Source organism: Carettochelys insculpta, chromosome 32 (assembly GCF_033958435.1).
Source record: "Carettochelys insculpta isolate YL-2023 chromosome 32, ASM3395843v1, whole genome shotgun sequence".
Classification (NCBI taxonomy): Eukaryota; Metazoa; Chordata; order Testudines; family Carettochelyidae; genus Carettochelys; species Carettochelys insculpta.
Window position 1 is genome coordinate 5,137,868 of NC_134168.1, and position 23,463 is coordinate 5,161,330.

Below are 23,463 nucleotides of genomic sequence, written 5' to 3' on the forward strand. Positions count from 1 at the left end.
GGGATGAATGGGCTGTAGCTCAATAGGAGTCAGTGGGGAGATCCCAGCTCAGCTGAATGGGCTGTAGGGCCTTTGGAGTCAAAGGGACAGATGCCAGATGTGCTGAATGGGCTGTAAGTCCATCGTAGTCAATGGGGCAGATCTCAGCTGGTCTGAAGGGGCTGTAACTCCATTGGAGTCAGTGGGGCAGATCCCAGCTGGGATGAATGGGCTGTAGGGGCTTTGGAGTCAATGGGGCCTGATCCTTGATGGTTGTAATCGGTGTAACTTGAGGGAGACTCCAATACACCAGTTGAGACACTGCTGCACCAGCTCCTCCAGCTGTACCCACCAGCCCTTTGTTCAGTTACAACAGGCAGAGCCAAGCATGGAAAAGGTGTCATAATGTGGGCAGCTGTTCTCAGCCCCAGCCAATGGGAGATGCTGTTGCCTTTCCAACCTCCCAGCGGAGTGGCTGTGACTTCCTTTGCTTGCACGAGAGGGGAGGGGCTCATCCTGATTCCTGTACCCCACTGGGGTTGTTGGTTGAGCTGAGAAACCAGTTCCCAGCCTGGTGTGACTAGCTCAGCATGGTGCTAATTTCCTTCTGTACAGAGCTACCAGCTCAGCATGGAGCTAATCTCCTTCTGCCTCTGCTGGGTAAATGACCTGCCTGGGCCCCCCCCACCTCTGTGTCTGTCTGTCTGCAGACTCCCCTCTTCCTGCACCGCAACCCCTCTGCATCCCCATCTGCTCCCCAGAGCTGTCATCCCCTCTGTGCTCTTCTCTTCCAGCCTCTCTTCAGACTTTGACTTGGCTTGTGTCCCAGAAAGGCCCACTTCGTCACATGCAACATGGGATAGGTCACCTGGGATTTAGCTTTGCTCGATATCAGTATTTGACTTAGAAGAAAGTCCTTAGTATTTAGAAGGTACAAAACACTTGTATGTTTCCGCCAGCATTCATGCGTGCGATAATGGCCGTACTCCATGTGAAGGGGTTGATCTTTAAGCATTTGCTCTGAAACGGGAACTGCCTACACAGTCGTTAGAGAAGCATGACTAAGTATGAGATATGAGTTTGCCACAAGGGAGGTTATTTCCCGCCCAGCTAAAGAAGAACCTAGAAAAATGACAGTGTCCCATCAGAGTAGTGTCCTTTACAGGCTTAGCTGAGAGCCAGTTGTCTTTGGTACTGCCAAGAGGGCACAGGAATGGACTTGATGAGCTCCCAAGGTCCCTTCCAGTTCTATGAGATGTAAATCTCCATATATAAAAATGGACAAAACACTTGGTCGATTGCTTCCTTGGCCCATGAACTAGACCTGTTTGTGAACTTTTCCCATCCTCTTGGGCACTTAGCAAAAGAATAAAAGTCTCCGAGAAGAACCACCTCTTTTTGGCTGTTTGGACTCCGAAGCGTCTGAGCTGAAGACAGAGGATCTCCACAGCTGATTTCTGGGTCTCCCTACAAACAACCTTTGAACAGACAGATTGCTACAGCTCCGTCCCTCTTTCTGCTTAGATGGCAACTCTGGTTTGTATATGCTTGTGTTTTTAACTTGCAGATAACTCTCTTCTGCCTTTTCCCTAGTCAATAAACTACTTATAATTTTATCACAGGACTGTCTACAGGTTTTGACGTTGGTATAGGTTGTGTGGTACCAGTTAATTGTACCATGGTACTATCTATGGTACCAATTAAAAGGCTGGTGTCTCAGGCTCCATAACAACCTAAATATGCTTTTATATTTGGTCTCAGTGACCATTATCACTACTGTGTGTAGGTGGTAAAATGTTCTGGAGAGCTGAAAGGGACTCTGACGCCGCAGTAAGGGTGTTACAAGTGATCCAGGACAGCACATCAGTCACCAGTGACATCTCAGGATAGAACCAACCACAAGTTCAGGCCGACGTTAGGCCTGGTTCTCACTGTCTATCCAGACATCAGGACCTGTGGCCTTAAGCCATTTAGGGGAAAGGATCACCACTATGTTTGGATTGAAGGTAAAGGAGCAGGCCATGTAGAAAGCAAATGCATCTAAATATGGAGTCCAGGGGGCCTGTTTCTCAATGGCTGTAATCGGCGTAACTTAAGGGATACTCCAGGACACCAGTTGAGACAGTGGGGCACTGTAGGACAACCCATCGCCCCAGGGGCTGCTCCTCCAGCCCTGCCTACCAGCCTTGGTTCAGTTACAACAGGCAGAGCCAAGCATAGAAAAGGTGCCACAATGTGGGCAACTGTTTTCAGTGACACCCGATGGGAGATGCTGTTGCCGTTCCAGCCTCCCAGCAGAGCAGCTGTGACTTCCTCCACAGAGTGGCTGTGGCTTCCTCTACTTGCATGAGAAGGGAGGGGCTCATCCTTCTTCCTGTACCCAGCTGGGGTAGTGGGTTGAGCTGAGAAACCAGTTCCCAGCTGGGTGTGACTAGCTCAGCATGGTGCAAATTTCCTTCTGTACAGAGCTACCAGCTCAGCATGGAGCTAATCTCCTTCTGCCTCGGCTGGGTAAATGACCTTCCTTGTTCCTCACCTCTCCTTGCACCACAACCCCTCTGCATCCCCGTCTGCTCCCCCGAGCTCTCCTCCCCAGTCTGCTCTTGTGTCCTGGCCTCTCTCCAGACTTTGGCCTGGCTGGTGTCCCCTGAAGAGAACCATGTCTTCTATACTGGCTGAGAGGCTTGAGGTGGGTTGATGGAGTCGTTGGCCAGTGGCGTCCCAGATTCCTCATCGCTCCCACTTGGAAAGAAGGGGAAATTGCAGAGCAGTTGGTTCCCCAGATACCCTGTGTCATTCCCTGGGGAGGGGGACCAGGCTGCCCTGTTGGTGTGTATCTCCCCTGGAACCTGCTCCAGCAGCAGCCGCTCCAGTGCTGAGCTACATCCCTGAGGGCAGAGGGGTGACCCCATCTGATGTCTCCATGCCAGACCACAGTGAGGGACATTCCCCATCACCATGAGTGGTATTCAGCCCCTCATTGGCAGCCTCAGCAGAGACAGAGGTCTGGACAGGCCATGAAGACTGAGACATCACCCCCCACTACTCTTTTCAGGGACCATCGATGTGAGGCTCCACCTCAGTATGGGCTTCTACAGAGTACTGTGGGCCCTGGGCACAGACCCATTCCCCCATCCAGCAGGACACTAAAAGCAGAGGCCCCTAAGTAAATGTGGTAGGTGGAAAAAAACGCCTCCCTCCTTTCCCCCCCCCTCTGGATGAATCTTCTCGATTTTCTTAGATGCCTCTAGCTACTCCTGGGCAAAACTGAGAGTTGCAGGGTGTATCCTATGGTTAAAGGCTACACCTGCTGTAAAGCATGAGATGACCTTGATCAGATACCATATGCTCCTAGTGTTTTGTTTCCTTCTAGAGAGCCCCGCTGGGTGTGATCCTTCTGTATCTTATCCTGAACACTTATTTCACGCTCTCCTCTGTGACTCCAACCCTGTCCCAGAGTCTTGCCCATCTTGGATCCCTCCTTAAGGGGCCTGTTCTGCTCACGTGCCTGCAACCTATTGCAGAGGGAAAAAAATCTTGAGACGTAGCTCAGAGGGCTGAGCCTTGCAGGGAGTGAGGCTGCAGCCACAGAGCCAGGCAGTCCAGAGAAAAAGCCCTGCATCTGGAGGTAGCAGTCAAGCGTGGAGCTGGGCATGGTGAGCTTCAGGGGGGTGACCAAGCAGAGGTTGAGTCCACCAGCCAAGAGGGCTTAAAGGCCCCACTTGCAGTGGTGGAAGGCAGTTGCTGAAGTTGGGGAGAAGGGTCCTGGCCCCAAAGAAAGTGTCTCACCTGCAGCACACTCAGGTTCTGAGGAGGAGACCTGGGCCCAACAAGGAACAGACTGGCACCTGCCCTGATATTCCAGAAGCATTGGGTGGTGTGTGTGTGTCATAGACTGGAGTAATTTGGTTTCCCATTAACTTTTCTCCATTTTTTGATTATTCTGTCTTTTTTTAAACATATTGACTGTATTTGCTTTGAAATACACATACTAATTAGTGGGCCAAGAAATATTCAGTGTGGAGGGAGGACCCTGCAATAGGGCCACCAAGCCCTTGCCAGCAATGCCTGCAACAAGGTTGCGGGTTGATTCCTCCTACAGGAATCCTGTCTCCAGCCTTGTTGGGGTTACAAGGACTCTGCCACACGTGAGTGGAAGGGGAGTCCTCGGGCTTGGCGAGGCCTCTGGGTATAAGGACTGGAAGCGGCACCTCAGATCCTTTCACTAGCCCATTTCACTGAGTGAAGGGGAGTCCTGAGGTCAGAGCAGCCTCTGGGAATAAGTGGAAGTGGGGACTCAGCTCCTTTCACTGTCCTGTTTCACTGAGGTCTTATAGAAGACAGGAGAGTTCCACTGAGCCCTGGAACCATTCCCAGGTGTACACTAGGCTAGGTTGACCTGGATTTTAGCTTTACAAGAATGTCTCTAATGTTCAGCATGCATAAAAGCCATTGCTTGAGGCCGCCTGTTATCAGGTGATCCTTAAGCCTTGGCGCTGAATCTGGAAACACCCACCCAATCGGCAGAGAAGACCGACCAAGTGTGAAATATGAGTTTTCCATGGGAGGGGTTATTTCCTGTCCAACAACCACCCCCCCTCCCCAGCACATCAGCCAAACCATTGCAGAACATCAGAGGACAAACCTTTTGCTGAGTACTCCTGCAACCCATGGAGCAGAGAATGCATGTCAACTTCTCCCATCCTCCTGATCTATTGGGCGGGGGTGGGGAGGGGAAGGGAAAATCCCTGACAAGAAGAACCTAAAAAAAAAAGTGGCACGCCAGAGACCTCCAAGGGTGTCTCTCTTGGGTCTTCGTACAGCGACCCTTTTAACTGACAGCTAACTGTAGCTCTGTCACCCTTTGGATTTAGACAGTAAATATGGTGGTTGTGTTTGCTGGCTTTAACCTGCAGCTAGGGCTGATCCCCATGCTGATACTCCAAGTGCAGAAGGTGGAGGCCCACAAGAGACGGTCGAAAGACCTTGCCCCTATATGCTCTGCTTGAAAGCTTCCCAAGGCCACAGATTCCCTGAGCCGGGGAGGTAAATGCCACCACACACGTGAGAAAACCCATCTTTAGAAGGCCAGAGCAGACGTAGAACAATTTCCATCGCAAATCTTTGATGGAGGCCGCCTCCTGGTCTGGGGCCACCTCACCAGACCGGGGAATGATTTGCATGTCTGTTGACTGAAATGAGCAGAGTCACTTTTTTTTCACCAGGAAATTGTCAGCTGTGGTTTCTCACAGTGCCAACACCTCTTGTATTAATATGTGATAGATAGAACATAAATACAATGTGAGATGGTAGATACTGAAACAGACACACTTGCTTTCAGGGGTCTCCTCTTTTTTTCAACGTTCAAATATAGGAACCCAAATAAATGTTGGGGTACGTTGACTGAACTGTTTGGCCAGCCTGGGGGTTAGTGTCACAGTCCAATGGACTGCGCTGGCCTGTTGTACTGAACACGTAATTATTGGTCTAAGTGTAGCCAATTAGTCTGAAGCCTCTTCACTTTCAAATAGAGAGAGCCACGTTAGACTATATCTTCAAAAACGACAAGCAGTCCTGCGGCACCTTGTAGACAAACCAGTATTTTGGAGCATAAACTTTCATGGGCAAAGACCTGCTTCACCTGATGCCTGAGTCTGTTTTCAGTTAACCTGCTATGATTGCTGGGATCTTTATCTGATTTTGTGGTCTTTGGGGGCTCTCTTGAAAGCTATCACATTAGCCTATGTAGCAGGTGCCCATGAATGTAGTCAAAAGATTATCATCATGGGTGGAGCAGGAGCCCTATCAGGACACCACATCGGTGGCTTCAGAACAACCACAACCTCCGTTCTGAGAATTTTCTGTTCTTGAGAACCTGACACAGCTGGAAGGATGAGAGCCAGGCCTCGAAACTGAGATGATGGGCTTCACACCAAGTAGCGTGCTTGTCTGTGTTTCAACCAGTACAGAAGGGGAAATGCCACTGACCACATCTCATCCTGTTGTTGCAAAGAGATGCACCAGGACCAAGCAGAAGCCCTCTTCCCCACTGTGCTCCCAGTAAGGTCTCAGGGTTTCCACAACAGCTGAGTACCCCTGTTCTGAGCTGGAAGAGCTGCACCCCAGTAGCATCAAAGAATTGCTATCTCAAATATAAGAATGTGACACACTCCTCGGGGAGAGAAAGATAGAGAGTTCTGAAGGCTGGTGGGCCCCAGCACCCCAAGGGCTGAGGAAAATTGTCCTGTGCGATTTTAGTCTAAATCTGTCCTCTTTAGGACTCATTAAGCTGAAGAGGCTTCCAGCTTGCTCACACAACGCAGCCAGCCCAGTACTTGTGGTGAGAGCACACAGATAAAAAGAAAAAGTAAACAGCCTGAAATAGATCTCAGGCTGCATTGTTCATACTTTGCCTAGTGGATTTTTGCAGTCATGAAGGTTGCAAATACATCTGGCTTTGGTTTGTGCAGATGCAGTGAAATAAACTTTTAGCGACACACATCAAAGACTTCCCAGCCCATATAGAGGTGTCTGGACCAGCCTTCCATGCTGGACTACCTCTTCCAATATGGACAGTGGTCACTCCTGTGTTTCAGCTGCCACAGCATGTCGTGGAGGGCCTAGTTCTCAGACGAGGGTAGACCGAGAAAGATGGCACCACAAAACACCACAACTGAAATGCCCACGAAGAACCACAAGATGATGTAGGCTGCAAACTGAGCCGAAACGAAAGGGTATCCTCTCCAGGAAGAGGAAACTCACATTTAAATGAAGCTTTTCTGATGCCTCCACGATGAATTTCCACCCATGGAAGACCTTTGATGGATAGAATGAGCATGAGTGGACAATGTGCCATATTCGCAAAGGCCATGAAGAACTGAGGCCCCCTACTCGTCCTATTAACCTGTCTGCCCAGCACAGCACCATCTAGCCCTGAACGAGGACATGGAGGCCAGTCTTGGGCACCCCCTAGTAGGTAGTCCGTGATGGCCAACGATGACATCTTGAACTTGCACAGGCTCATCAGTTGTGGACTTGCATGTGGCTGAGGAGTCTAGGCTTTGACGGGCAGTGGGGGCGAGGGAATTGCCCCGGCTCTGTTGGGGCAGCTGCTGCTGTTGCTTTCTTCCTTTCACGAGCATCAGTGAGGCATAGGCATAGCTCCTCTTCCAAGTTGTCATACATGCGTCGTACGAGAGCACCCCAGCCTGTCTGGCCTTCTGCAAGCTGCTCTAGCTGATCTGGTTTTCAATCAGCATGAGCAACGTTGGCCTTCACGCAGTCTTTATACCTCTTGTGAAGCCTACCTTGATTCCTTTTGCCCTGGGAGAGCTCACCATAGAGGAATTGCTTAGGGATTCTCGACTTCTCCATTTATACGCCGTGCCCTGTCCAGAGAAGCTGGGCTTTCAGAATCATGGCTTCGATGCTCATGGTTCCTGCTCTGTCCAGGACTTCCAGGTTCGTAACTCTGTCCCACCCTCGAATGTACAGTATTGACCTCAGGCTGCTTGTGTGGAAGCACCTATGTGTTTTCTGTTCAAGGTCCAGGTTTTACAGCCATACAGGAAACTGGCCAGGACTACTCCTACGGAGCTAATTTCTACTCTCTGCAACCAAATAACCTCTAGTGTTTTACCAGAGCTTTGGAAACAGCATTGTGATCTGCCCACACCCTAAAAGTAGCCTGAGTTGAAAAAGATCCAAGTTTAGGCTTCTGTGGTCATCTCAGTCTCGAAGTTGCGGGTCTCAGCTACGTGTTTCATTCATAAGCAGCACCATTTTGTGTCTCAGCCGAGGCTCAGTCTCTCATGTTAACTAGGAGCAGATGTCTGACATTTCTGGGGATGGAGATATAATAGCTCCACACAGTCCAAGAGGGGAAGCAGCTTTGCATTTTCTGAATGCAGAGCTAGGGCAGGTGGCTGAGCTGAAAGACGAACCTCAAACTACACATTATTCAAGCCAACGGGGGAATTAATGTGTTCTCATTTTTCCAGGTAAGTGCCTTCCTCTTTGCCCAGCAGCGGTTCTATAAGTCTTGGGAAACCTGGAGTCCCTCCCAAATCCAGAGAGTAGTACAGATTAGTACAGAACTGATCTATTATTTAGAGTCATGTCCATGTTTGGTGCCATCTTCCATTTTTAGTTTCAGATTTTTGGGATGGTGTATTTTGAGATGTTTGCCTGGGTTTTGGAAAGAATTACTTATATTTCAAATAACCCATATTTTCCCTAAACTTTTGAAACTGCTCTTTTCTCTTCTCTCCTTCAAATTCCCTGCACCCTGTGTCACTAAACAGATGACCAATATTTATATTTGAAAGCCACCTCTTTTCATATTTCTAACTGCTCTTTAAGAAGCTTTAGTAGTTTGACATTTAATTTAAAATATTTTTTCCAATTTATTTATTTCTCTACATTTTCATTTATTTCTTTAAACCCCACCCCCCTTCCCTTGGACAACATTAACACATGGTTTCAACTCTAGTCTGGTTTTTCAAAATAACCCCTCCTTTCCCCTCTCCCTATCCTACCTTCCTACCTATATTATATTCTTTAATTTCTCTCTAGCTCACCATTGTTTATCATCAATAATGTCTTGCATTTTCAAAACAGAATGAAATGTCTCAAAAGTAAAGCACATAATATTGTGCCCTAGCAAAAATGTGGTTGATGGTCCCAACGGTGTAAATCGGTAGGAAACGGACAGAAGGGGGGGATGTAAATGCTAAACATGGCATGGAAATGTGTCAAAATACTTGGTGGTAGATTCTCTTGAGCCATAGACTCCTCTTTGAGTTTCAACCCCTCTCTTTGGTAGAAGACACTCTGTATATCTGAAACAACATTAACCTTGGAGACCTCAGCTGATTGCTGATCAAGCCAGGTCAGGCGGGCTGGTGAGGGGCCCAGGGATGGAGCCCAGAGGAGGCGGGAGAAGACGGGAAGAGCCAGGCTGGCTTTGCTGGAGGTTGCTCATGGGAAGGAGGTTTCTGAGAAAACAGGGGATGGGGAATGCCCTGCACCAGCCTCCAGCTGGCAAAGACCTGACTGGGCCGACGTCCCACCAGGCACGCAGAGAAAGGTGCGGTTGGCCTTGTTGTTCATTTCCCTGCCAGATCACCCCCAGAAGCCCTCAGTGTCACTGGCTCCGGAGCACCCAGCCTATGTGGCTGGGAAGAGGGTGGATATTCACTGCTTGGCACTGCCTGGTGCCTCCCCGGTGTGGTACAGGTTTTACAAGAGCAGAACGACACCAGGCTACCTGATGGGGAACACCACAACTTGGCCAATGGACCTTCAAGCCAATGGTACTGAAAATATCACCCGGTTGTTTTGTGACTATGAGGAGCAGGTTTGCTGTCGGTGAGGTACAGGGATGTGGGGTGTTTCTTATTCCTGAGATGAACGTTACCTGCTAATATCTGTCCTTCCCCTCCCCAGAGACTCCTAAAGGCTGTTACTTCCGCCCCTCACACCCAGACTGAGCTTTCCAGAAAGCCCTGCTATGTGTGATCTTCTGCGTATAATCCTGACACCTGTTTGCGAAACACTGCAGAGATTCTGTCCCGCTTTCTCGATACCTGGGGATCACCCTGGAGTATCTGGGATGCCCCTGCGGGTCACAAAGCTGCAGTATTGCATCTCAATGTGGTTGTTGCATTGAGCATTTCAGCTGTGTGTAAATCTAGGGGTAACTTCCCTGATGCCTTAAGAACTACACAGCCATAGGACTCTGCTTCATGTACCTATCTGTACCAGATTCACCCATCCAGCTGGGAGAGGCATGATGGGAAGAGGTTGCACTTCTCTATCTGCCTGGGTACCTATGTAGACATCCAAGATGACCTCATTGCTGGTCTACCTCTGGGAGGTTGAAATCTGGCCTGACACAACCCTGCCTTGGGTGGATTCTGGATCAGCGTCGGGTTCCAGAAATATGTAGGGTTGGAGCATTAGTAAAGGACGGGCAAGAGAAAATGGTTCATGTCCTAGTCTCCCTGGATACTGTCTGACCCCACCTTCCACTGTATCTGAAGTGAGCCATCTCCACCCATCACTCAGCTCTGTGCAGGGAGCCCCTCAGAACTCCAAAGTTCAGCGCTGAATAAATTAGAATTCAGGGTACAATCATTACTTATTACTTATTCCATATTCCTGACCGCTCTCCTTTTTCACCCCCTGGGATCCTGCTTCCCACATGCACAGTCCCCGGAGCAGCAGTAAGAGGAGTGTTAACTTGTATGAATATAGAGCCAGGGTCATGTGTGAGGACACAGTCTAAAACCAGTGGCACAGAGCGTGGCTGTGGGTCAGTGGACGTCTCCATGCTTTGATATGTCCCATGCAGGTTCTAGAGCCCACTCTTCTTGGTTGTACTTGATAATGAGTAGGACAGCTTCATGTCACCTACCTATCTGTGAGTCATTGATGGTGGATCAGCCCGATGGGGCCAATAACCATGCACAGAACCTGAATGGGGTACGTCAACCATGTCATTAAATAAGAAATACCTTCCCCAGTGCAGGCAGATCTATCACTAGAGGGGCTGGGCCTGGTTAAATCATCCAGGTCTCTGGCCAATTGCCACATTGCTCCTGCCACATCCTCCCATCAGTGGGCCTGCTCAGGGTACCCCGTCAAAAAGGGGACAGCCACTCCCCACAAGTTGAAGGTTCTACAAGTCGATTTCATCAAGCTATTGACACACGCAAACTCCTGGTACCAACCTTACTGTGGAGTCACCAACAGTCCCCTTAGGCATCTCCAGTCCATTTTGCGAGGCAGAGAGACCGGATTTAGTCATAATGGTTACTTACTCCAAATATCAGAGAGGAGCCATGTTAGTCTGTATCTTGGAGAACAATGAGAAGTCCTGTGGCCCCTTATAGACCATCAGATATTTTGGAGAATAAGCTTTTGTGGGCAAAGACCTGCTTCATCAGATGGATGAGTGGGGGGCAGGGTTAAGAGGAGTGTTTAACGAGTGGGGTCCCAGTAGAAGGGAGGTCCAGGGCTGACAAGGTCTATTCAGTCAGGGTTTATTTCCCTCCTCCCTTGATGAATAGAATCATAGAACAATAGAGCTGGAAGAGACCTAAAAAAGCCATCGAGTCCAGGCCCCTGCTCTAAGCAGGATCAAACCCTTCAGATCAGCCCCACCAGGGCTTTGTCAAGGCGAGACACCTCCAGGGATGGAGACTCCACTACTTCCCTGGGTCGACCATTCCAGTGCTTCACCACCCTCCTCGTGAAAAAGTTTTTCCTAAAGTTCAACCTGGACGTTTCCAACCACAACTTGTTCTGCCATCCGTGACCACTGTGAACAGCCTCTCTCCAGCCTCTTTGCAGCCTCCCTTCAGTAAGTTGAAGGCTGTTATCAAGTCCCCCCTCAGTCTTCTCTTCTGCAGACTAAACAATCCCAATTCCCTCAACTTTTCTTCATAAGTCATATGCTCCAGCCCCCTAATTATTTCGGTCGCCCTCCACTGGACCCTCTCCAGTGTATCCACATCCTTCCTACAATTGGGGGCCCAGAACTGGACACAATACTTCAGATATGGCCTCACCAAAGCTGAATAAAGAGGAATAGTCACTTCTCTGGATCTACTGGCAACCCTCCTCTTGACGCAACCTAATATGCCATTAGCCTTCTTGGCTACAATGGCACACTGTTGGCTCGTGTCCAGCTTCTCGTCCGCTACAGCTCCCAGGTTGTTCTCTACAAAACTATGACTGAGCCAGTCGGACCCCAGCCTGTAACAATGCTTGAGATTCTTCCAGCCCGAGTGCAGGACTCTGCACTTGTCCTTATTGAACCTAATCAGATTTCTTGCAGCCCAGTCTTCCAATTTGTCTAAGTCAGTCTGGACCCTGTCCCTACCCTCCAGCGTATCTACCTCTTCCCCTAGCTTAGTGTCATCCGCAAACTTGCTGAGGGTGCAGTCCAACCCCTCATCCAGGTCACTGATAAATATATTGAACAGAACAGGACACAGAACCGAACCTTGGGGCACTCCACTAGAAACCGACCGCCATCCTGACATCGAACCGTTGATCACAACCCGCTGGGCCTGACCTTGTAGCCAGCTTTCTATCCATCTTACCATCCATTTATCCAATCCACTACTGCTAATGGCCATTTCTACCCTGACTGAATAGAGCCCGTCTGCTCTGGCCCTCCCTTTTACTGGGACCCCACTCTTTAAACACTCCTCTGAACCGCCCCACTGACTCATACATCTGACAAAGCGGGTCGTTGCCCATGAAAGCTTATGGTCCAGAAGGTGCCAGAGGACTTCTTGTTACTCCAGATATAAAACCTATGTGGGCAGTTTACAGACCCAGTACCCCCGTCTCTTAACTGAGCACAATGGGTTCCCTACAGCCTGCACCAAATACTGCACTTGTAGCCAAGTTTATGATAAATGCTCTAAAGCTTTATTACCTGAAGAAAAAAAAAGGAATAGGTCAGGGCTGATCTGTGCTATCTGATCTACACTCACCGGACAATCAATGGGGCGTGGTGATTTTCCGGAGTTCAGTTTTGCCGTGTGTGTTAAGATGCAGCAAAGTCGATCTCTCTGGGCTTGGCCATTGATCATGTTCTCTTCACTATCATGTGGCTTAAGGGACGTTGGCACATGCCGCAGAGCCCTGATCTACACTGGGGCAGCGAGATGATTCCGAGACGTCGATTCTAGATACGCTAATGGTGAAGTTACAATTACGTATCCGAGCTCAGCTTTGCTGCCTAGTGTCGCTGTACCCTCAGCTATGTTCTGGTTAAGGCAAGCAAACAGGTACACACCAGCGAGTCATCATCGAAAGGCAAAGAGGGACAGACTCGTAATGATCTGTCGTTCCAAAGGGTCTTTTTGTGCAGATTGCAAAGGACGACTCGGGACTCTTTGGCTGCCATGGAAAGTCTCAGGCTGCTCTGAGTTCAAACAGGCAAAATGATGCAATTTCTTGCTAGGGATTTTATATTTCCTCCTTCCCCCTCCCAGAGACTAAGACAAGTTCTCATGCACACCACCTCCTCCTCATTGGTCAGCCGATGTGATCAACAAAATTGTTTTTCCCTTCGATGTTCCACAGCGGTTTGCCTCGTGTTTGCGCTCCCTGTTTTGCTGGGCAGGAACTCACCCCTCTGGTGGTAAACTTATTTTTCACACTTGGTCATGCTTCTTTCCAGGCTGCGTGGGCAGTTGCAGTTTCAGAGCAAACCATGAAAAGAAGCTGGTTAGCTAAAGATTTCAGCAACAGTGACTTGGATGTGCCCTTTTCCAAGTAGCATAAAGGCTCATGGGATATAAATAGTTCAGGCTACAAATCGACGCTGGAGGAGGGGAAAGAGCCAGAGAGACGAAAAGAGTTTCCTTTCGTTATTCAGCTGCCTTCTTGGTGCGGATTGTAACTACCTCACTATAAACCACTTGCTCCTCCTCGGCCGGCTCGAATTTGTTTTTCGGATCGGTCTTGTGGGCCTTTAAGACTGGCCGAGCTATGAGTGCATAGGTCACTTCCGAGCCCTGTTGTGGGAGGAAAGAGAAAGGGTGAGGAGACACCGGTGAAGGACACCGCTGCTGAGAAACAGGCTATGAACATTCTTGGGCGCATGAACAAGAGACTCATACTGAAGAGGTGGGACGTAATTGCTCTGTTCTAGGCTGAGCTGGTGAGGCCACAGATTCAACAGTGAGTCTACTTCTGCACATCACATGTTAAGAAATGTGGAAAAATGGAGAAGGTTCAAAGTAGAGCATGTTTAGTCTAAAGACGACGTGGCTGGTGGGTCATGATAACGACATTCTAAGACTACGTAAAGAGGACTATGATCAACTGTGGTCAACTGTTCTCTATGTCCACCGTCTGTGGCAGGGGAGATTGAGGTCAGATATTATGAAAAACATTCTGCATCTAAGAGCAGTTAAGATCTGGAACAGGTGATGTGAGTGGCTGTGGAATCTCTCCAACTTTTTCAGAATGGGACAAACAGCCATTAGGATGGGCTGGCTTTAAGCAACCCTCACTCCACGTAGGGGCTGGATTATATGACTTTATGAGGTCCCTTCTCAGTCCTACGTTTCTGAATCAGTGGTGGTTTGGAGAAGGCAACGACCAATTCCTCGCCCTTCTTCTTATGTGAACAGACTGGTGGAACATCTCTAAGTCCATTATCTTGCTACCACATCTGAGTGAGGCAGCAGTACCTGAAGTCCCCGGGGGAGGGTCTCTCAGTGGTTTGAGCATTGCCCTGTTAAACCTGGGGTTGTGAGGTCAATCCTTAAGGAGGCTACTTAGGGACTGGGGCAAATAGATGTCAGGGATGGCGCTTCATCCCCCTAAGAGGGCAGGGGACTGGACTAGATGACCTCCTAAGGTCCCTTCCAGTTGCAGGAGACGTGTATCTCCATTCTAATTCTAAAAAAGTCCACGTAAAAGATTCAGGAACTTTAGTTTCAAGATGACTGGAGCCTGCTGGCTCTTGGACTTAGCCTATAAATGCATTCATGTTACCTGTTCTGTTTGCTCCGTGCCAACACCCACAGCTTTCGATCCCTCACGCTCATGACTGGGATCCAGGCTGCTGTTGAGGTCTCTGAGCTCAGCTCCTCCAGTGCTTTTTGGCTGTTTCTGAACTAAAACACAAACAGAGAATAGATCTGAGGGGAGGGATACACCCAGAGGAAATGCTGATCTGCAACGATTTCTGTGAATGTGTGACTCTGTGGCTTGTACCAGGGCACAGAGGGAAAATGGTCCTATAATTATTCTGTACTTGTTTAGATGAAGGTTGAACTTCTCTAATCCAGCAGCCTCGGGACCTGCCTGGTGCTGGATGAGAGAATTTGCCAGACCATGGGAGGTCAATATTGTCTAGAATATTGCCCACACTTCCGCTGCTTAGTGGGTTCTTAGAAGATATTTGGGGGTGAATTACAGCTAAATAATGGCACAGAACACTGAGGGCCAGGTCTGGTGGCTGAAAACAAATGTTATGGGGCCACCAAAACTTTCTCTTCTATGCTCACACCCTGTGCTTATGGGCAGGGAAGCATCGACTGTCCGAGGCACAACGGGGTGGTGTATGAGTTTCCCAGGTTACTGGATAGGGGATCGAGTCAGTTCTGCATTGAATGGACAAAGAGGAACCAGCCCTTGCAGGTCCTGGTTTCACCTAGCAGAAGGATTACATTCATAAAGTTGAACAGATGCCAATAAACATTTGAACGTAAGAATATAACAACATAAGAATGGCCAGTACTGGGTCAGACCAAAGTCCATCTAGCCCAGTATCCCATCGGCCAACAGTGGCCAGTGCCCAGTGCCCCAGAGTGGGTAGACTGAAGACAAGATCAAGCGATTTGTCTCCTGCCATCCATCTCCAGCCTCTGACAAAGAGAGGCCAGGGACACCATTCCCACCCTTGGCTAAAAGCCTTGGATGGACCTCACCTCCATGGATTTATCTAGCTCTTCTTTGAACTCTCTTATAGTCCCAGCCTTCGCAGCCTCCTCTGGCGAGGAGTTCCGCAGGTTGAGTGCATGCGGTGTGAAAAAGAACATTATTTGAATAGTTTTAAGCCTGCTACTCATTAATTTCATTTGAAAGTCCATAACTATCCTTCTGGAACTCTTCCTTGTTTTAGTTATTTTAATACCTCCATTACCTGCCCATTTTAAACACCATTTCCACATCTCACCATGGTAGGACCCTTGATGGTTGTTAATGGTTTTCCACTATTTAGGCTGATCTCTAGAGAAAAAAAATTTGACGAGATCATATCTCAGAGGAAGGTGGCAGATCCCAGCCCCTCGCCCTCTTCACACACCTCTTTTCTTCCTGCAGAAGCAGCAGATAGCAGCAGCCAGGGCTCCAACCACAAGCGGGATGACACTACCAGTTATCAGCAGAATATGGGTCCCCAGTGTAACTAAAAGAGAAAGGAGGGCAAATGAGAACAAGCAGGCAAAGGTCTGAGAACCACAGTGGCTCTTGTATATTTTGCCTGTAACAGTTTGCTCCCCTCCCCTAAGAGAGGAGGGATGGTCCAGTGATTATGGGGAAGGCCCCTGACATGGGCTTTGGAGATTCAGTTCCTCGTGTACTAAATGGAGCTACATCTACTAATCATGGAATCAGAGAACACGAGAACCGGAAGGGACCTCAAGGGATCATCATGTCCAGTTCTGTGCCCTCATTGCAGGACCAAATACTGTCTAGATCATCCCTGTTAGATATTTATGTGACTTGTTCTGAAGTGTCACCAATGGTGAAGATTCTACAACCACCTTAGGCAACTTATTGCAGTAATTAACCACCCAGACAGGAAGTTTTTCCTAATGTCCAACCTAAACCTCCTATTCTGCAATTTAGGCCTATTGCTGCTTCTCCTATCATCAGAGGGCAAGGAGAATAATTTTTCGAATTAAAAGCATAGTCACTATTATCACCAACAGCCATGGGCTCAGCACCTGTTGATATCTGGTGTCTACCTCCCGAATTCCTTCCATCTTTCCCTGTCCAGTGCGGAGTTGCTTAGTATCTGCAGATTAGCTCTGCACCACTCTACTATATCATCTACCCATTCTCTGTGGGGTCTGTCTCTCCAATTCGAACCATCCATTATGCCGAATACCAGGGTCTCGACTTTTTGCTCATCATTCATTCTGCAGCTATGCCTGAATAGCTGTAATTAACATTGGATAACTTCTGCAGCAGGATTTCTTTCAGCTGAGGTGCTCATATTCTAGCCCTCTGATTTATCATTGCTAGAACAGGATGGATGGTGAAGTGATAAGGGGTTTTCATCTCCTCTTTGTTTTCCATCACCATGTCCGTCAGCTCATCCAACCACACTTTTCACCTCATCCAACCAATCTTTCCCAGAAAAGAACCCGGGGTTGGGTCTCCTCCACCCAAACAACAAGGAGATTTGGATAAGAAATAAGGGATATCTCACCTGTAACAGGAACAGTCACAGGCTGGCTGCTGAGGGACAGGAGCCATCTCCCGTTCACTTTCTCCTCGTATTCACAGGTGAATGTCCCGGTGTCATTGAGAGCGGCTTGTGGGATTCTGAGCACAGAAACATTCCTAGAGCTGGTGCTGGGCTCTGCAGTGCTGGTCTCAGACAACAAGTCCCTGGGGATGAATTTGGCTCCATCCTTGTAGAAGTGAAACCTTCGCTCACCAGTGTTATTGGGGGCCACACAGGTGATGAGCAGAGGGACCCCTTCACTCACCACTCCAGAAGGTGGATCCAGGCTCAGTTCCGGTGGGGGAGGGCGATCTGTGGGGAGCAGGAAAGAGGAGGGGTTATCAGGGAAAGGACAGGGGAGATGTGGAGCCTGGGTCCTGAACCTGACATGACCTGAACTGTCTTCCGAATTTGTTTTTTCACCTCAAGGTGCTAAAGGGACCCTCACAGAAATGCGTGAGCCCTGGGGTAGGGGTGGGGCTGGGTTGTGAGGTTAGGGGTGAAAAGGTTCTACAGGATGTTAATGTATCTTTGTCACCGCTCCTTTGCTAACGTTTCTTCCTCTGTTATTTATTGATCCCTGTACAGATAGGAGGGACACTGGGCATCTGGGCTTCCCACACCAGAGTAGAAGCTGGATGGATCTGCTGGGATTCTACCATCCCCGATGACAGAGAAGCCAGGAGGACATAGCAGAGGCCTAGATCAATGTGCATTTGGGAGCCATCTGGAGCCATCTCTCTGAAGGTGGCCCTATTGGAAATCAGGCAGCCATGTCGCTGAGATGTGCCCTTGGCTGTGTCTGGGCTGATGTCTGTTCAGTCCCCACATTGGGCCTGAACATTGTGACATGAGGCTCATCAGGAGTATAAGGGAGCAAAGAGGGGGCAGAAGAGGAGGGAACAGAAGGAACCAATGTGAATTCACTGACCGTATCCCCACCCAGAAGAGGGGACAGGGAATGAGCAGAAGGGATGTGCTGGTGAATGAGCACAGGGCAGCTCAGGTTGTTTCTCTTCCAATTCTCTGGCCTTGGAAATGCAGGAGTTTCAATTAGGAGGACACGGGGTATTTTTGGACCTGGCAATTTGAGTTGTGTGATCTGTGGTCCATTGACTGGCTGGGTTATCTGCAGAGTTATCCAGGTGCAGGGCCCTGGTTTCTGCATCTCAGCTCTAAAACGTATCTGGCCCCTTCTGGTGGAGGTGGTGACGTTGGCAAAGTGTGTGTGTGTGTGTGTGTGTGTGTGCGCGTGTGTGTGTGTGTGTGTGTGCGCGCGCGCCTTTGCCTGAAGAAGGATCTGGAGAAGGGCAAAGCAGAGGCTGGGAACTAGTCTATAGATCAGGGGGAGGGTTTCTGAATTCTGTTGAAGCATCTGTAGCAGCCAGGCTGGGGGCAGAGCTTGGGAGACGGACCCTGGCTGGAGATCCTGGAGGAGATGGGTCCACCTACACTAGGGACCTGGGTCCTCTTTGAAAGTTAGAAGCAGCTGGGCAGATTCCCAACGATCTACGGCTCTTGTTCACGAGCTGACAGTGCCGTGACCTCCCTCCTTGCAGTGGCCACGGCTGGGACCTTCTCCCACAGCTGTGCCTCTTTAGTGAGCATCTTTGCTGATGGGCTGGGATCCTCTCCCCCACAGTATCTGACCTCAGGGACTGACACTGACCCCAGAGGGAGATTTGAGTTTTGCTGCTTTAAACTTCTACATGTTTTCAGATGTTCCTGCCAGAGACAGGGGTTGAAAGGGACCCAGGGGGTGACCCTGTCCAGAGCTGGGTGAGCAGGTGGTCCATCACCCTGAGGTGTGGGAGAGATACACTGCCCCAGGGCCAGCAAACAGCAGGAGACAGGGGAACTCACCTCTCACTTCTATGGAGATGGGTGGGCTCCTCTCCGATGGGATCTGTCGCCCAGACTCTGACTTCCAGTACTCACAGGTGTATGCTCCAGTGTGTGATCCACTGACTCCTGACAGCACAATTGACTCTTCGTCACTGTACCAAGGGGAGGAGATCTGCTTGGGGTAGATTTCCTGTCTGTCCCTGAAGAACCGGAAGCCAGACACAGCGTTTCCCCCAGTAGCGGCACATCTCAGGGTCACACTTTCTCCAGTAAGGTAGACACGATATGGTGGGGACACAGTGAGCTGGGTAGCTGGGGGACGAGCTGGAAAAGAGGAGGGTTTGGGGGATGAGACGGTTCCTACTTGTGAGGCTGCTGACGCAGAGGCAGAGCCAGTGAAGAGCAGAGGAGGGAGGGATCCTGCACACAGACCCCAGCCAGACCCAGCTCAGTGCTCAGGAATCACTGGGCCCTTCACACACTGAGCAGCAGGGATGTCACTGGTTAGAGCCCCAGTGGGACCAGCCTCCCCTCCCTGGTACCCAGGCCAGCTCAGGCTCCATAGGCTGGGAGGAGACTGCTTGAGTGGCTGAGGATGATGATGAGGAATCTGTCTCCAACACCTTCACTGTCTTGCGGGCTGAGCACCTGAGGGTGACTGGCTGCCGTTGGCTGTAGATGTGCAGGAGAACAAGGGAGATCTGTGCGGTGGCGGTGGGGCGCCTGGGGGGGCACAGAGCGGAAGGGAGCAGGAAGTGGGCTGGATGAGCCAAGTCCCTGACACACAAACCACCCCATCTCCCTGCCCAGTACTGCCCCTCTCAGGCTGACTGAGCGCAACAGCCGCTTTCCACTTGGAACTCTTGGGTGGATGGGGACATCCGCTACAGCCCTTTGTTCTTTTTTTTAGGCACTTCTATCGAGGACTGAGAGGTGTAATTTCCTGCTTGCAATCCAGAATCCCCTGAGAGCTGAGCCACGTCATCAGCCCTATTCTGATATGACGGGAGTTGCTTGAAAGGCTTTTTCTGTGTATCCTTGCAGAAGAGAGCCCTGGACATGGTGGGTGGACCAGGAGCTGAGCATGTCAGGGGCAGGGATTCTCCAGCAATGTAGAGTGGATGTGATGGGGACAGGAGGAGCTGGGAGGGGATCTAGGAAACACCAGAGGTTGGAGGAGGAGATGAAGAGTGTGGGAGAGGGGAGAGGAGGGAGGGATCCTGCACACAGACCCCAGCCAGCACCAGCTCTGTGCTGAGAAATCACATTCCCACCAGGCCAGTCAAACACAGAGCCCCGGAGATCTCCCTGCTGGGACTCCAGTGGGACCAGTGCCCCTGCCTGGCAGCTGAGGGGGCTGCTCCTCCCCGGGGCCAGCTCAGCTGGCATAGGCTGGGGTGGAGGTGGGGGATTTGGAGGGCTGAGGCTGCATTGTTATGGCGTTGCCCCAGCAGACACAGAGCGGCTTTCCCATGCTAAAGGTGGGAGAAAGAAGGGGAGAAGATGCAGGGCAGCTTCCCTACACTCCCTGGCCCTTGTCCACCTTAGTGACAGTGCTGTGAGCTCCCTCCTTGCAGTGCCCAGGGCTTGTTAGCTCCCCTCACAGCTTTGTCTCTTTAGTGAGCATCTTTCCTGATCTGCTGGGATCCTCTCCCCACAGTGTCTGAGCCCAGGGCCTGACACTGACCCCAGAGGGAGATTGGAGGTTTGCTTGTTTAAACTTCTCCATGTTTTCAGATGTTCCTGCCAGAGACAGGGGTTGAAAGGGACCCAGGGGTGACCCTGTCCAGAGCTGGGTGAGCAGGTGGTCCATCACCCTGAGGTGTGGGAGAGATACACTGCCCCAGGGCCAGCAAACAGCAGGAGACAGGGGAACTCACCTCTCACTTTTATGGAGGTGGGTGGGCTCCTCTCCGATGGGATCTCTTGCCCAGACTCTGTTTGCCAGGACTCACAGGTGTAGTTTACAGACTGTGATCCACTGACTGCTGACAGCGTTAGCGACTCAGTGTAACTGTAGTGAGAGGAGTAGAGCGGCTCGCCGTGGATTTCCTGTTTGTCCCTGAAGAACCGGAATCCAGACGCCGCGGTTGCCCCAGGAGATGAGCACGTCAGGTTTACACTTTCCCCAGCAATATAGACAGGATATTGAGGGGTCACAGTGAGCTGGAGAGTTGGGGGACGAGCTGGAAAAGAGGAGGGTTTGAGGGAGGAGACGGCTTCTACTTCTGAGGCTGCTGTCACAGAGGCAGAGGGAGTGAGGGGCAGAGGAGGGAGGGATCCTGCACACAGACCCCAGCCAGACCCAGCTCTGTGCTCAGGAATCACTGGGCCCTTCACACACTGAGCAGCAGGGATGTCACTGGTCAGAGCCCCAGTGGGACCCGCTCAGGCTGCAGGGGCTGGGAGGAGACTGCTTGATTGGCTGAGGATGATGATGAGGAATCTGTGTCCCAACAACTTCACCCTCTTGTGGGCTGAGCACCTGAGGGTGACTGGCTGCTGTCGGCTGTAGATGTGCAGGAGAACAAGGGAGATCTGTGCGGTGGTGGTGGGGCGCCTGGGGGGGGGCACAGAGCGGAAGGGAGCAGGAAGTGGGCTGGATGAGCCAAGTCCCTGACACACCAACCACCCCATCTCCCTGCCCAGTACTGCCCCTCTCAGGCTGACTGGACGCAACAGCCGCTTTCCACTTGGAACTCTTGGGTGGATGAGGACATCTGCTACAGCCGTTTGTTCTTTTTTTTAGGCACTTCTATCAAGAACTGAGAGGTGTAATTTCCTGCTTCCAATCCAGAATCCCCTGAGAGCTGAGTCACGTCATCAGCACTATTCTGATCTGACGGGAGTTGCTTGACAAGTTTTTTCTGTGTCTCCTTGCAGAAGAGAGCCCTGGACATGGTGGGTGGACCAGGAGCTGAGCATGTCAGGGGCAGGGATTCTCCAGCAATGTAGAGTGGATGTGATGGGGAGAGGAGGAGCTGGGAGGGGATCTAGGAAACACGAGAGGTTGGAGGAGGAGATGAAGAGTGTGGGAGAGGGCAGAGGAGGGAGGGATCCTGCACACAGACCCCAGCCAGCACCAGCTCTGTGCTGAGAAACCCCATTCCCACCAGGCCAGTCAAACACAGAGCCCCGGAGATCTCCCTGCTGGGACCCCAGTGGGACCAGTGCCCCTGCCTGGCAGCTGAGGGGGCTGCTCCGGCCCAGGGCCAGCTCAGCTGGCATAGCCTGGGGTGGAGGTGGGGGATTTGGAGGGCTGAGGCTGCATTGTTGTGGCGTTGCCCCAGCAGACACAGAGCGGGTTTCCCATGCTAAAGGTGGGAGAAAGAAGGGGAGAAGATGCAGGGCAGCTTCCCTACACTCCCTGGCCCTTGTCCACCTGAGTGACAGTGCTGTGAGCTCCCTCCTTGCAGTGCCCAGGGCTTGTTAGCTCCCCTCACAGCTGTGCCTCTTTAGTGAGCATCTTTCCTGATCTGCTGGGATCCTTTCCCCACAGTGTCTGAGCCCAGGGCCTGACACTGACCCCAGAGGGAGATTGGAGGTTTGCTTGTTTAAACTTCTATATGTTTTCAGATGTTCCTGCCAGAGACAGGGGTTGAAAGGGACCCAGGGGTGACCCTGTCCAGAGCTGGGTGAACAGGTGGTCCAGCACCCTGAGGTGTGGGAGAGATACACTGCCCCAGGGCCAGCAAACAGCAGGAGACAGGGGAACTCACCTCTCACTTTTATGGTGACTGCTCGGCTCCTCTTCGATGGGATCTCTCGCCCAGACTCTGTTTGCCAGTACCCACAGGTGTACTTTACACAGGTGTACGCTCCAGTGTGTGATCCACTGACTGCTGAGAGCGTTAGCGACTCAGTGTAACTGGATGAAGATGAGGAGAGCGGCTCGTGGTCGATTTTCTGTCCGTCCCTGAAGAACCGGAATCCAGACACACTGGTTGCCCCAGTAGCTGAGCACGTCAGGCTCACACTTTCTCCATCAATGTAGAAAGGATGTGATGGGGACACAGAGAGCTCGGGAGCTTTGAGGCGAGCTGGAAAAGAGGAGGGTTTGGGAGAGGAGACGGTTCCTACTTCTGAGGCTGCTGACTCAGAGGCAGAGCCAGTGAAGGGCAGAGGAGGGAGGGATCCTGCACACAGACCCCAGCCAGCACCAGCTCTGTGCCGAGAAACCCCATTCCCACCAGGCCAGTCAAACACAAAGCCCCAGAGATCTCCCTGCTGGGACCCCAGTGGGACCAGTGCCCCTGCCTGGCAGCTGAGGGGGCTGCTCCTGCCCGGGGCCAGCTCAGCTGGCATAGGCTGGGGTGGAGGTGGGGGATTTGGAGGGCTGAGGCTGCATTGTTATGGCGTTGCCCCAGCAGACACAGAGCGGCTTTCCCATGCTAAAGGTGGGAGAAAGAAGGGGAGAAGATGCAGGGCAGCTTCCCTACACTCCCTGGCCCTTGTCCACCTGAGTGACAGTGCTGTGAGCTCCCTCCTTGCAGTGCCCAGGGCTTGTTAGCTCCCCTCACAGCTGTGCCTCTTTCGTGAGCATCTTTCCTGATCTGCTGGGATCCTCTCCCCACAGTGTCTGAGCCCAGGGCCTGACACTGACCCCAGAGGGAGATTGGAGGTTTGCTTGTTTAAACTTCTCCATGTTT

General features: G+C 50.9%; 1 protein-coding gene and 1 long non-coding RNA gene across 4 annotated transcripts in view; both read left to right on the forward strand.

Moving 5' to 3' along the window:
• Positions 1-1,480, forward strand: part of LOC142004666 (Fc receptor-like protein 5) — a 40,328-nt gene extending 38,848 nt beyond the window's left edge. Inside the window, exon 7 of the mRNA XM_074982300.1 lies at positions 1,341-1,480. Coding sequence (XP_074838401.1) covers positions 1,341-1,351 — 11 coding nt within the window. The 3' untranslated portion in view covers positions 1,352-1,480. The remainder of the gene's footprint in view (positions 1-1,340) is intronic.
• A 6,326-nt stretch (positions 1,481-7,806) lies between these two features.
• On the forward strand, positions 7,807-19,867 carry LOC142004672 (uncharacterized). 3 transcript variants are annotated; one of them, XR_012643011.1, is made up of 4 exons: positions 13,601-13,877; positions 17,029-17,205; positions 17,558-17,716; positions 19,725-19,867. It is a non-coding gene; the product is annotated as an uncharacterized LOC142004672 (long non-coding RNA). The 3 variants fall into 3 exon arrangements; XR_012643010.1 differs by lacking the exons at positions 13,601-13,877; positions 19,725-19,867 and adding an exon at positions 7,807-7,979 and having other exon boundaries at positions 17,558-18,015; XR_012643009.1 differs by lacking the exon at positions 19,725-19,867 and having other exon boundaries at positions 17,558-18,015.
• Positions 19,868-23,463: the final 3,596 nt, after the last annotated feature.